Source organism: Myotis myotis, unplaced genomic scaffold, assembly GCF_014108235.1.
Source record: "Myotis myotis isolate mMyoMyo1 unplaced genomic scaffold, mMyoMyo1.p scaffold_m19_p_5, whole genome shotgun sequence".
Lineage (NCBI taxonomy): Eukaryota > Metazoa > Chordata > Mammalia > Chiroptera > Vespertilionidae > Myotis > Myotis myotis.
In genome coordinates this window covers 83,071,723-83,085,844 of record NW_023416357.1, presented here as the reverse complement: position 1 = coordinate 83,085,844, position 14,122 = coordinate 83,071,723, and the positions used below count along the sequence as shown (strand labels likewise).

Below are 14,122 nucleotides of genomic sequence, written 5' to 3'. Positions count from 1 at the left end.
TGAGAGTGACAAGTGTTCGGACATCCTAGTGTAGGGTCCCTAGCAACTGGGGGATGGGTCTGGAGCTAGAAAGGGGCAGGATGAGCATGGTTGGGAGGTGAGCACGGGGGCAGATGCTGAGTACAGAGGTGAAGATGAGACTGGGAGGTACAGAAGTGGAGGTGGCAAGTGACATGCTTGTTCTAGAGTTTGAAGGGAAAGCAAAGGGTTAGCTGGTCCGATAGCATAGGGAAGGAAAAGTTTGGGAGGTAAAGGAGAACCTGGAATGTGTTTCGAGGCAAAAAGAAAAGGGCCCAGAGAGAGATCAGGATTGGAGGCAGGAAAGGGAGTGGAGGAGGTGAAAAGGGGGCTCAGGTAGGTGCCCTGAAGTGGACAAGGGGTGGTTCTCTGAGCTCACATTGGGCAGTGCCAAGGAGCCTGAGGCGAGGGCCAAGGGATCAGGGCCCTTGGCTTGCCAATCTGACCAGAATGTTCTAGAGGCCAATCTGACCAGGATGTTCTAGAGGCCAATCTGACCAGGATGTTCTTGAGGCAGCTCCCTCCCTGTGGCCCCAGTCCCATTCAACAAGCATTCCTTTCACACCTACTGGGTTGGGTTAGTTTCAAAGGGTTGCATGGAAGAGGGAGAGGAGGTAGTGCTAGGGAAGAAGGCTAGAAGGCTTCCTAGAGGAGGTGACACTTAATCTGACCGTCGAAAGCCAGGCAGCATCCCTAAGGGTGGCTCCTGAGTCCGTCCTCTGGGGGTGAAAGACGAGGGAGCTGGGCACCCCTGACCTGGCCCCCTTCTCTAGACGTGGAGAGGAGGAAGAGCCCCGTGTGTGGCTTTGTGACCCCCCTGCAGGGGCCTGAGGCTGACGCGCATCGGAAACCGGAGGTAGGTGAGACTAAGGGGACCACTGCCCACCTGCCTCCTCCCGAACCCCGGCCCCTCCCTCGGGTCCCTCTCTGCACTGGGCGGGAGGGGCCGGCAGAAGGGGACCGCGTGGGGGGGGAGTCAGTGCTACCCCTCGCACGGAGCCCCCTCCCGGTCTTCCCCAGGCTGTGGTCCTGGAAGGAAATTACTGGAAGCGGCGCATCGAGGTGGTGATGCGCGAGTACCACAAGTGGCGCATCTACTACAAGAAACGGGTCAGTGGGGACCCCGGGGGACGCGCCGGACTTCTCCCCGGCCGGTGCTGGCCACCGCTCCTCTTGGAAGAGCCCAAGGAGGCGCCCCCGCCCTCCGTTAAGACCCAGGCTGACAGCGCCCTCGTGTGGCCATAGGATCTCGCGGCCTCCTTACTTCCCCGGGAGGAGGAGCTCCTGAAGGGAAGTGGGGGTCCCTTTGATTTGGTGGAGCTTCTGAGTAGAGGAGGCCTTGGCGGGGAGTGATGGAGGAGGGGCAAGGAATCCAGTGTCCACGTCTGTGTGTTCCTGCAGCTCCGTAAGTCCAGCAGGGAAGGGGACCTCCTGGCCCCAAAGCAGGTGGGTGTTCCCTGGACCCAGAGAATTTACAGCGTCCCTCCGGGTGGGCAAGGCAGTGGCGAAGGGGCAGGAGGTGTGAGGGTGGAACGTGAGGGAAGACCCTAAGCATAAGGCATGGCCTCTGTCCTCTGGCTGATTAACTGAGCCCTTCGCACCCTGCAGCCGTGGTGGGAAGATCGCAGGGCTCTGGTTGACTGAGCAAGTGGTGGGGAGGCAAGGGGGAATAACGGGCCCTAAAAACTACCCTGCGATCCCTGGCAGGAACAAGTAGAGGAGGCAGGAGGCGGTGCCCTTACCTCCCGATCTGGCTCCTGTGGGTAGTTGTTAGAGGCCAATGGTGTGACCCTAGTCTTCCAGGCAGTGAACTGGGTCCGCCAGAGAGAGGCGAGGACGGTGCAAAGAGAGGCCGTCTGGCTGGCTGACGACTTCATCCCCCAGGCAGGCAGGGGCTGGTGTGGAAGGGCCAGGGGAGGTGGGAGACCCCTGTGTCCGAAGCCTGGGGAGGAGGAGGAGCAGTGGAGCCCTCAGGCTGCAACCGCAGACTCTGTCTCCCTAGGTGGAAGGGGGATGGCAGCCACCAGAGCGATGGTGCGAGCAGCTCTTCTCCAGCGTGGTGCCTGTGCTGCTGGGGGGGCCAGAGGAGGACCCCGGTGGGCGGCAGCTTCTGGACCTCGATTGCTTTTTGTCCGACATCTCTGACACGCTCTTCACCATGACTCAGCCCAGCCCCACACCCTTGCAGCTGCCCCCCGAGGACGGTGAGGGCCTGTGAGAATCCAGGCAGCCAAGGGAGGATGGCCGGGGACAGCTGTCCCCATTCCACTCTTCCTGCTGCTCCTGACATCACCACTGCCCCCTCCAGCCTACGTTGGCAACGCCGACATGATCCAGCCGGAGCTGACACCTCTGCAGCCCAGCCTGGACGACTTTATGGAGATCTCAGGTGGGGCAGCCCCTCCCCTGGAGTGGAAGGGCAGGGTCTGTGCAGGAGAGCCCTCAGGCCAGTTCTATGCCCCTCTGGGAGGGCAGATGGTCTGAGTGACTTCTGAGGGATTTTCCTGGTGTCCCTGTGGCTGGCCTTGGGGTGAGGCTGGTGTGGCCTTAGGTGAGAGCAGGGCCAGACCCAGTTCCTGGGTAGGGATCAGGGGATCAGGGTCATTGAAGCTTCAGACTCTGGGAACTGCCAGGAAAGCAGTGGATGCTGGGACTCTCTCAGGGGAGAGGGGGACTGTGATTTGTTTGAATCTATTTATTTACATAATTCATTAAAAAACTATTTATTAAAGAACATTTCAAACACACAAACAGAGTTCAATAAATCCCCATGTAACTATCACTGATTTCAACATTTATCAAATCTTGGCCAGTCTTATTTTATCTAGACCTCACCCACTTCTCTCCTCCTATGTTATTTTGAAGAAAATCTCAGGAATTATATCTGGTAAAGCATTTTTTTAATATATATTTTATTGATTTTTTACAGAGAGGAAGGGAGAGAGATAGAGAGTTAGAAACATCGATGAGAGAGAAACATCGACCAGCTGCCTCCTGCACATCTCCTACTGGGGATGTGCCCGCAACCCAGGTACATGCCCTTGACTGGAATCGAACCCAGGACCTTTCAGTCCGCAGGCCGACACTCTATCCACTGAGCCAAACCGGTTTCAGCACATTTTTTTTTTTTAAGTTGTATGTTTCCCTGCCTCCCCCTCTGACCCCCAGGGCCACCAGGTCACAAGAGTATGTCCTTCCAGAGATGCTCATGTCTATATAAAAAAGCACACACAACAGACTCCTCCTCATATTGCTTTTCTTCACTGAGCTGTAGATCTTGGAGGCTGCCCCTGACATTCAGACATTGAGGGGCCTTCATAGCCATTCCAGTGATCAGGTAGACATCGGGTCTCAGACTGTCTCAGCCAAGGCCTAGGGGGCAAAAGGGGACTCCTGGGATAAAGGCTTAGTTTCGGTGACCCCCTTCACTCCTTCCCCACAGGGTCCTGGGCCGATCAGTCAAGAGGTGGAGGCCTATAGGGCGGGGACTAGGGAATGAGGAACCACCCCCACCCCTGCCTCAGCCCTGGACAGGGGTGGGGGCTGAGGGGGCAGAAGTGTTGATGGCAGTGCCCTGGGAGCAGACCAGCTTGGGAGGGCAGCCGCCCTATCTGGGCACACAGACCCCTGCCACAGGTAGGAGCTCAACTGCCCCCACCCCGGGAGCTGGGCGAACCCTGGGGCCAGGAAGTGACTTCTCTCAGCCTAGGGTGGCTACTGGGGTGGGGATGGGGGGCAAGTATGGGTGGCCTATGGTCAGGGGTGTCATGCAGAAGAGATGGCTGTGTGGCCTCTTCTAGTGCTCTGTGCACTTGGAAGGCAAGGAGCACTGGGGTTACCACGGCTGCCGCTGGGATTGTCCCCAAGAGCTCCTCACTTGAAAGGAAACCCATGAGGGGGCTGGTGAGGGGAGAGTTCAGTGAGGGGTAAGGGGCTTGGTGAGGGTGCTCAGAGGAGGAAAGGGAGCTTGGATGAGAGAGGGGCTCAGGGAGAGGATGGTAGGTCAGTGGAGGGAACTGAGGCTAGGGAGGGACTCGGTGGGTGGCTAGGGCTAGCAAGCAGCTTCTCTGGAGGCTGGGTGGGGACATGGCCACAATCTCAGATAAGGGGATGGTGGTGACTCAGTGATGAGTGGGGCTCGCAGCTCCATGAGGCCTGCCAAAGCCCTGTGGAGACAGCAACAGCGGGGAGCAGGGGCTGCTCTGTGGCCCTCAGCATCCTGGGGCCAGGCCCAGGACAAGGCTGGTCCTAGAGCCCAGGCTTGAAGGGGTGTAGTGAGGAGACCTTTGGGCCCTGGGGGCTGGGGAATGGAGGACCAGTGACTGCTCACCCTCTGCCACCCAGTTCTTCATTAGAAGGAGGCAGCAGGACAGTAAGACTATCCCTTATGACTGTGTGGCCAAGAACACACACACACACACACACACACACACACACACACACACAGACATGGTGGGCACAGGGCAGATACGCACACACCAAGCACCTCACATCAGGGCAGGTACACACAGACTTACAGCTACAGACAGTGGGACAGACAGGAAGGGAGACAGATGCTGCATGAGACCACACACTGATATGCGGAGCCAGCTGCCCTGTCACATGTGAGTCCCAGAGCCACAAGAGATGTACACACAGGTTTGACGCCCATCAGGCTCAAGGTTTGGTGTGGTCTTCTCTGTCTCATTCCTGGGTTTCCTTTAAGGGGGCCTTCGGGGGAGAGGCCTTACCAGCTCCCTTGGCTGGGGGTCTGGGGCCTACCCAAGGCCAGTGGGGTCTGGTCTGACCAGACAAGGAGGCCTTGGGAGCTGGTGCAGACTGAAAGCTGACCAGGGTCAGAGAAAGGTGCCCGGAAGGGAGCGGGTGGGCAGGCGGCACCCATGCCCGGGATGTGGTTAGGCCACAGGCAGCTGCTTCCCAAAACCAGAATAGCCTGGGGCTTACACAATCCGCACCTCAAACAATCTGGCTGCCCCCCACCCCCAGCTCTTCCCGGTTTTCCAGGACCCCTCACTCCAGCCCCCTCTCTGAGCCTGACCTGTGACCCCTGCTATCACCCCCTTAGCTCTTTCACCCCACTCCTGGATTCTACTATTGAGGTTCCATTTGTTGACCTTCCAGCAAGTCTTGTCCCAGACACACTGACCTCCTGACCCCTCTTACCCCTAACTCACCTCTTGAACTTGAGTCACTGTGGGGCTCCTCCCTTGGACCTCGCCCCTTCCCCTCCCTGTCACACTCTATTACCCTCCCCCACTTCAAGTTCCCCAGCAGGGCTGGTAACTGGAGCAGACAAAGGGGAGGGCCCAGCCCCGGGGATGGGAAAGGGGGGCCTCATGAGCCAAGTGTGGGGCTGGTTGGAGGGCTACTTCTGGGGTCCTGCTCACACGCCTACCAGCCCCCTGCTGTCTCCCACTCAGGCCCATCCCACCCGAGCCTATGCTGCTGCTTCCCCTGAGTGAGACAGAAACTCTCCCAGTTTCACAATCTCCTGTGGAAGCCCCCCCTTCCCCCTACCCCAGCCCAGCCTGGGGACAGGGCACGAGGCCCGCTCTCCTCCCACAGCTTCCAGCTGCCAGGGCCTTAGCCCTAACTGCTGCCACCCTGTGTGTCTGAATTACAGATTTCTTCACCAACTACCGCCCCTCTCAGACAGCCACGCCTTCAAACTTCCTGGAGCCCCCCAGTTTCAGTCCCATGGCGGACTCCCTTTTCAGCAGTGGGATCCTGGGCTCAGAGGTGCCCCCCGCCTCCTCGGGCATGAGCCACCTCTCAGGGCATAACCACCAGCAGGTGAGTTCCACCCACCCCACCCAGCCCTACCTCGCTCACTTGCCCATGTCCAGGAGGCATTCCGGGTACTTTCTGAGTGCCCAGTCCTGTGCTTGTTTGGTCCACTGGGTGAGACTGGAGGGGAGAAAGATCCTGGGAGGGTGCAGTTCAGCTGGAGAGGAAAGATCCTCCGGAAGCAGAACTGACAAGATGGCTGGGGGGAGTCAGGCTGAGGGCAGGAGGAGCATGGAGCAGGCACCACCAAGGGCCGGCTTGCTGTGGAAGGCTTCTAGGAGGACGGGGAGTTCTGGGCCTTAGTGTACAGTTCGGGTTTGGACAGAAGAGACCGGTAGAGGGCAAGTCAGATGGGAGGAGAAGCTCAAACGAGTGCATGGAGGCTGAAAACTGAACATGTGTGTTTAGGAAACAGTGACTACCATTTTGGCTCAAGAACTCCCAGACCCAATTCGGATGTTGTCTCCCTGCTGCTTGGTTAGATGCTTTTCCCTCCATCATCAGACTTTTCATGCACTGTTGTAGTTATTATTGAGGGGTCTCTCTCCTGGACTAGACAGTGAGCGCCTTGCTGGAAGAGCTATGTTTTGCACCACTGCATCTTCCATACCTACCACTGTTCAAGCACATGAACAGCACTGGGTAAATGATGGCCCGATGATTGAGCAAGTGAGTGAATGAATAAGTGTATGGATGGATGGGTGTGTTGGAAAATGGATAGATGGGGCTCGATACTTAAATGAGTTGGTGTATATATAGGTAGATGAGTGGTTGGTTGGATGGATGGAGGAATTCATAGATAAAAGAATAATTTGGTGGATCAGTGAATGGGCTAGTGGGTGGATAAGTGGCTAGTCAATGTATGGTGGATGAATGAATGAAGCATAGATGGTTGGATGTATTGGTGAATAGGTTAGTATCTGGTGGGCTAGTGAAAAGATAGATGAACTAGCCCATAGGTGAGAGAATAAATAGGTAGGTGGATGGATGGATGGAAGAAGGGATGCATAAATTATTTAGTGAATGAATGAAAGGTCAGGAAGACTGATGCTCTTTCTCATGCCTAATTTACGCATAAATGTGTTCCACTCTCTACCCTCATTAGATTATAATTTCCCTTCTGTGTGGGTTAAAGGGCAGGGATCATTTCTCTTATCTCTCCCAGTGCCCAGTCCAGAGCTCAGCCAGGGCAGGAGGCTGCCTGGGTGGCTATAAAGGCCAGCTTTCTCCCCTGCTCTCTGTCTGTTCCCCCCAACCAGGCTCGGAGCAGCTGCCCTGGCTCCCTGGACTCCAGTGTCTTCCTGAGTTCTGACTTCCTCCTTTCTGAAGACCCCAAGCCTAAACTCCCTCCCTGTCCCACACCCCCACCCCTCCTACAATACCCTGCCCCTGCCAAAGGGCCTGGCCTGGAGCCCTGTCCCCTACCCCTCTTCCCTTCCATGGCCCCGCCCCCTGCTATGCTGCAAGAAGAGCCTCTCTTCTCTCCCAGATTCTCCTTCCCAACAGTCCCTCCTGCGTCAGGAGTGTCCCCGCTGCCTGCTCCCACAACCTTCTCACCTACCCCACAGTCTGGCACAGGCCCTGCCCCGACCCACTTCCCCATGGACCTTCTATCCTCGGGGTATCCAGAGCCCCCCTTTGGGCCTCACTTCACAATGCCCCAAGGTGTGCAGCCCAGAGGCAAGCCCCCTACCCCATCCCCTAGGGAGCGGAAGCCCAGCCCTCGGACCTTGGCCCCTGCCATTGCTGGGGGCAACAATTCCTGCCTCACACAGCTCCTCACAGCAGGTGAGATAGAAGGGGCAGAGTTGACAGAGGGTGAGACAGGAACCAAATGTGGAAGGGGGGAGCCTATGGGTGCAGAGGGTAAAGGTAAAGGGGCAGACTCAGCTGGGGGGGACAGAGTGGTGAGGAATTAAGGACATGACCCCTGAACCCAAAAGGGGTGTGGGCTATTTGGAGTGGAGGGATGGGGTCTTAGGAGATAACCTGAGAGAACCCTCACAGTCTGCTTGTACACAGCCAAGCCTGAGCAAGCCCTGGAGCCACCTCTTGTATCCAACACCCTCCTGCGGCCCCCAAAATCCCGGGTAAGATGGCAGACTCAGGAGTGGAGGGGAGCCTCAGAGCTTCACCCCAGCCCTCCATTTTTCTCCACCTGAGAGCTTCACCCCAACTCTCCACCCTTCTCTTCAGGAGACGGTCCCTGAATTCCCCTGCACCTTCTTTCCCCCGACTCCGGCCCCCACACCACCCCGGCCATCTCTGGGCCCAGCCACACTGGCCCCTCCCAGGCCCCTGATTGTCCCCAAAGTAGAGCGGCTGTCACCCCCAGCACCCAGCGGTAAAGAGGGGTTGCAGGGATTGGAGGACTCTAGGGGTTGGAGGGAGGGGAAGGAAGAAGGGAGGACTATATCTGGGGCCAGGACAAGAGGGACAGGTCAATGGGACCTGCTCCCCTGTGTTGGTCTGTCTGTGGGTCTGTCTGTCTCTGCCACAGGTGGTGAGCGGCGGCTGTCTGGGGAGCTTAACTCCATGCCGGGCCCAGGGGCTATGAGTGTCCGAGTCTCTCCGCCTCAGCCCATTCTAAGCCGGGGTCGTCCAGACAAGGTGCACTATCCCCTCACCCTAAGATCTCTTTGCTACCCCCTACGCCCTCCCACACTCCTTCCTAGGCTCACCCCACTTTCTGTCCCCCGACCCAAGACTGAAAACCGACGCATCACACACATATCTGCGGAGCAGAAGCGGCGCTTCAATATCAAGTTGGGGTTTGACACCCTGCATGGGCTGGTGAGCACGCTGAGCACCCAGCCCAGCCTCAAGGTGAGCCCCCTACCTAGGATGGTACCCCCAGAGCCACAGGGCTCTTCATGAACCCCCTACATAAGACCAAATCTCAGGACCCTCCAGATACCCGGTTGCCTCCTCCCGCCTCCCCAGTGCCTGAGTGGGTCCCAGCACCTGACCCCACACTGGTGATGCCCACAGGTGAGCAAAGCAACGACACTGCAGAAGACGGCCGAGTACATCACCATGCTGCAGCAGGAGCGGGCGGCCTTGCAGGAGGAGGCCCAGCAGCTACGGGACCAGATTGAGGAGCTCAATGCTGCCATTAAGTAGGCAGAAACCTGCAGGTGCTGGGACAATGGGGGGCCAGTTACCTGAATCTCAACCTCTGACCCTCTCCATGCCCCCCCAGCCTATGCCAGCAGCAGCTGCCGGCCACTGGGGTGCCCATCACACACCAGCGTTTCGACCAGATGCGAGACATGTTTGATGACTATGTCCGGGCCCGCACACTGCACAACTGGAAGTTCTGGGTAGTATCCTCACTGGGCCAGCGGCAGGGTGAGTGCTGCAGCCAGACCAGGTTGTGCCTGGCTGCAGGCTCAGCTTTAGAGGCCAAGCAGGGTCTCAGAGCTGCTTCCAGGGGAAGAGACTCCAGTTTCAACCCCTCCTTCCAGGCCTTGGCATCTTGGCCAGCAGGATTGCCCAGTGATGGGCTGGGAGCAGAGGGAGGAGCCCCTGGGTGGGGGGACCATAGCTCTGCCTACAGAAAGTCCCAAGGGAAGTTTGGGGGAATCTGAACTCTGAGTGGCATGAGCGGGCTGGACCCTAGGAAAGACATGGAATTGCTTACCCCCTCACCTAATCAAGCTCTTGACTGAGCCAGGCAGGAAGCCTAGGAGTGTGGGCTAGTCCAGCCCAGAAGAAGGGCCATGGCGGAGCTGAGGCAGTCAGCTGGGCAGGCCTTGGCAGGATGAGAGGGTGGCTGCAGTGGGGGTCCTTGGGGTTCAAGGCTTCATAGTCACCAGGCCTCTCCCCTGGTTTGGGCCAGATGTCAGGGCTACCTGGGAAGTGGGTGAGGATACTGGCTGGACAACAGGCCTATTCCTTGACCTGGGCCAGTTCAGCATCCTCATCCGGCCTCTGTTTGAGTCCTTCAACGGAATGGTGTCCACGGCAAGCTTGCAGAGCCTCCGTCAGACCTCGTTGGCCTGGCTGGACCAGTACTGCTCCCTGCCTGCTCTCCGGCCAAGTACGTGAGCCACCTACCTGCCCAGTGGGATGTCCAGGCCTCAGGGCAGAGGATTCCACTCTGCTCAGACCCCAGGTGCAGCCTGCCTTCAAAATAGCCTAGGGTTTTGGCTATCCCACCATGCTTTCTGGATGGTTCCCCAGCTACCAAGAGACTACAGACAGTCTTGCCAACCAGCATCTCCCCCTACCCCATTGTCTTCAGCATCCAAGGGTAGGGTCCTGACCACAGGAGGTGTCTCTCTCTCTTCCCAGCTGTCCTGAACTCTCTCCGCCAGCTGAGCACATCTACCAGTATCCTGACGGACCCAGGCTGTATACCTGAGCAAGCCGCACGGGCAGTCACAGAGGGCAAACCATTATAGTGCTGACCAGACCCTGCCATTCACTCAGCTGCCGTAGGGACTACTTTCCCTGGACGTGGGCTCCAGACACAACTTCTGGGCACTCCCTTCCTGCCCCAGGCCCTGCTTGTCCCCTTTCCTGAGCGTTAAGCAGGACCTTAGCCTCTTCCCACCTCCTGGAAGTCAGAAAACACTGAGTTCCAGTGTCCGCTCTGCCAGTGACTACACTGTGACCTAGGGGACTCATACTCCATCCGTGGACCTCCATTTTCCAGTCTGCAAAATGGGGGCGAGGAAGCTTCCACCAGATGATGATCCCAAGGCCTGAGCAGCTGTGACACTTGGGCCTAAACTGGCAACTCAAGGAACTTAAAGGAGAAAATGGGAAGATCCTATTCCTCTGTCACTCCCACCTGCTCCCCAACAGGTAGAGCACATGCCTCTGCTTCTGAGCAGAGAAGCAGAAAAGGGGGTTCTCTCTGTTCCTTCACTGGTAACCTGGGGGCGCTCCAGGATAGCATCCCTGGGTGGACGAAGCCTAGAGGTTCTGGTATCAGAAGAGCACACAGCAGGGGGCGTGGCCAAGCCAAGGCAGGCATCGTCTGTGTGTGTTTGTGTGTGTGTGTGTGTGTGTGTGTGCGCGCGCGCGTGTGTGTACGTGTTTTGTAGAGCATTCTTGACCAATAAAAACAAACTGTCAGGGATGGTCAGCGTATCTTGCTCTGGAATGGAGAGTCGGTTGGCAGTGGGAGGTGGCTTCTGAGCTGGAGAGCCACTGGAGGGCTATGACTAGAGGTGGGACAAGATTCGATACTAACTTCTGAACAGGATTCCTCTGAGTGCCAAGTTGAGAACAGGCCGCCATGGGGCGATGGTAAAAGTAAGGCAGCCAGATTTAGGCTGTGGCTGTCATCCAGGCGGGAGAGGACCCTCATCTTGGAAATCCTCCCTCCATGGCCAGGAGAGGGTTCACAGAGGCTCACTACTTTCCAAGTTGGAAGAGGGCAGAGCTGGGATCCAGGAGTGGAAGTGACAGGGCCACCCATCAGAACCATCCAGGAGGAGAAACGTGCTGCTGCAGAGAGCAGTGTTGTCCCCACTGTGCAAGATGTGCAAACTGACCGGGTGGCCGCTTGGCTGGGATGTCTTACAAGGAACTGATACTTCAGATGGGAGTTGGGGTAAAAGACCCCAACACTTCATTGATCCTTTCATTGATCCATTGAACAAATATTCCCTGAGGGCCTGCTGTGAAGCAGGCGATGTCGTGGCTCTCGGGATTCTGTTCACTGCTGTACTCCTCTCATGGAGCTGTCCATTCAGGCCTGGCAAGTTTGAATCCTCTCATATCTCAGAACTTCTGGGGGCATTTGCCGGATATAAACAGTCTTCTGTGGGCTTTGCCCTTCTCATTCATATAGAATAATAACAACAACTACATACCTATGCAGTGTTTACTACATGCCAAGTTATTCTAAGGGCTTTATCCCTCCCTACCCAATCCCTACCATACCTACCTCTACAGGCCTGTTGTGAGGATTTGAGAGTAAATATAAGCCCTGGTCAAGTACCGGGTAGCTCAGTTGCTTAGAGCGTCATCCCAGTACACCAAGGTTGCAGATTTAATCCCCAGTCAGGGCACATATAAGAATCAACCATGACTGACTGAATAAATAGGTGGAATAACAAATTAATATCTCTCTCTCCCTCTCCTTCCCTACCTCCCTCTCAGAGCAATTTTTAAAAATATATAAAGCACAACAGTGCCTGGCAAAAAACACTACATAAGAGTTATCATAATATCCCTATTTCATAGATGAAAACTTGAGGCACGGAGAGGTTAACTAGCCCCAGGTTGCACACTTAATGAGGTGCCCACTCAGACTGTCTGACTCATCTCTGCCATTAGACACTTCTCTTTACTGTGCAGTGACAGGTGCACACAAACTTAAAATGCTATTTGCTGCTGCAGGCCACGACTTGAAGCAGCTCTTTGAAAGGTAACATCCTGGCAGTTTGTGCTCTGCTGTTTTTCACCCACTCATAACCCACTGGGAAGATGCTCATAAGACATCCCCTTGGCTCTGTGTCCTTCTCTAGGTGCCACCTTCCCGTGAGGGAGTTGTCTTGCTCTCCCTCTCCCTCTCCCCTCCCAATTACCCACAGCGGCCTGCCTTTGGGCTCCTCCTCCCACCTTCTGGCCTAGCCATACCCCAGGACTGATTCTTTCACCCAGGTCCCTTGACTCCTTAGTTGCCAAATCCCACAACCGCTTTGCATGCTCTTGTCTTTCCCCAGCCCCCAGACCATCTTCTTCAACCACTCTCCTTTTGAATCCCAAATTCCTGGCAGGCTTTCCTTCCTCCTTCCTGACCGTGCCTTCCTGCTGTGGGAGCCTCCTCCTCCACCAGTCCCTTTCTCTGGCCTGCTTCCCTCTCACTATGGCAAGTCCCAGGCAATCCCATCCCCTCCACCCCAGAGCTACACAACCACATATCCAACTGCCACCCTGAGCCCTCCGTCTGAATGTTCCACAGCTTCCTTAACCTTAAAGGGGTCAAAACAGAACTCATCATTCCTAAGACTGTACCCCAAGTCTTCCCCCTCAAACCTGGTCCTCTCCATGCGCTCCATCCTCAGGGAAGGTGCCACCATTCGGACACTTGTGTAAGCTGCAAACAGTCCTTCCTGGCTCCTCCCCACACCCCACTACCCTATAGGATCTGTTACAGAGGCCTGGCCAGTTGACATTGTAAGCATTCATCTCCACAGTCACTGCCCTGGCCCAACAGAACATTGTCTTTGCATGAGCCTCCTGTGTCCCTTACAGCTGCTCTTCAAACTTAAATGTGCATTTAAATAATTTCTTTTTGGGGGGGGGGTTGAGGGAGGGCTTTAAAAATCATGATTAGGCCCAGTCTGGATTAATTAAAAAAGAATCTCTGGTTATGGGGTTTAGACATCGGCATCTTTTAAGGTATTCCCAATATGCAACCAAGGTTAAGAGCCACTGTAATAGAGGCTTTGAGCTGCAAATTATATATATATGGGGCTCAAGTTAGATTAATTCTGATTCAGAGACTTTAATGTGTATCAGAAATCACTTAGTGGGCATGTTAAATACAGATTTCCAGGCCCCCACTTCTAAAGTTTCCGAGTCAGCAAATCTGGGATGAAGTCTAAGAATTTGTATTTCTTTTTTTAAAAATATATTTTCATTGATTTCAGAGAAGAAGGGAGAGGGAGAGATAGAAACATCAATGATGAGAGAGAATCATTAATTGGCTGCCTTCTGCATGCCCCCTACTGGGGATTGAGCCTGCAACCCCAGGCATGTGCCCTTGACTGGAATTGAACCTGGGACCCTTCAGTTCGCAGGCTGACACTCTATCCACTGAGCCAAACCGGGTAGGGCAGAATTTGCATTTCTAATGATGCTGGGTCCAGGGCTCAAACTTTGAAAATCACTGATTAAACAATGACAAAACTTATCGTTCCACCTAACACAGGCCAGAGGTAGGGAAGACTCCAATCAATGCAAGGTGGATCTTCAATTGCAGATTGAAGTTATGTTTCCATTGCTTCTTTGGCTCCTACTTCCCTCCAATGATGCCAGGTTTTTGAACAGATGTTCAAGGTGCTTTGTGACTGGGCCCTGCTACCCCTGCAGCCTCATTTCTCTCCACAGCCTCCTTCCTTTCACATCCCAAGGAGTCCAGTGGTTCCTGGGATGCGTCATTCCATTTTGCCTTTACAAGTAAGACCTGATCAGCCCATGAGGGAGGCAGGCCTAAACTTTTTTTTTTAACAATTTTTCTCAAAGTTGACATACAATATTACATTAGTTTCAGGTGTATAACCCAGTGAATAACATTATATAACTTACTAAGTGATAATCCCAATAAATCTAGTAACCATCTGACACCATACAT

General features: G+C 55.3%; 1 protein-coding gene across 10 annotated transcripts in view; it reads left to right on the top strand.

The window, feature by feature from the left end:
* The window catches only part of MLXIPL (MLX interacting protein like), a 33,472-nt gene extending 21,325 nt beyond the window's left edge, over positions 1-12,147 (top strand). For 2 of the 10 annotated variants that reach the window (XM_036309723.1, XM_036309719.1), the window contains 15 exons: positions 792-874; positions 1,039-1,128; positions 1,420-1,464; positions 1,822-1,902; positions 2,021-2,222; positions 2,327-2,407; positions 5,642-5,811; positions 7,065-7,593; positions 7,828-7,895; positions 8,002-8,415; positions 8,512-8,631; positions 8,797-8,924; positions 9,008-9,131; positions 9,718-9,847; positions 10,102-12,147. In XM_036309723.1, coding sequence (XP_036165616.1) covers positions 792-874; positions 1,039-1,128; positions 1,420-1,464; positions 1,822-1,902; positions 2,021-2,222; positions 2,327-2,407; positions 5,642-5,811; positions 7,065-7,593; positions 7,828-7,895; positions 8,002-8,415; positions 8,512-8,631; positions 8,797-8,924; positions 9,008-9,131; positions 9,718-9,847; positions 10,102-10,211 — 2,375 coding nt within the window. In that variant the 3' untranslated portion in view covers positions 10,212-12,147. Of the gene's footprint in view, positions 1-791; positions 875-1,038; positions 1,129-1,419; positions 1,465-1,821; positions 1,903-2,020; positions 2,223-2,326; positions 2,408-5,641; positions 5,812-7,064; positions 7,594-7,827; positions 7,896-8,001; positions 8,416-8,511; positions 8,632-8,796; positions 8,925-9,007; positions 9,157-9,717; positions 9,923-10,101 lie in introns of all 10 variants that reach the window. The other 8 variants (XM_036309726.1, XM_036309721.1, XR_004967606.1 and 5 more) reach the window with 7 other exon arrangements.
* Positions 12,148-14,122: the final 1,975 nt, after the last annotated feature.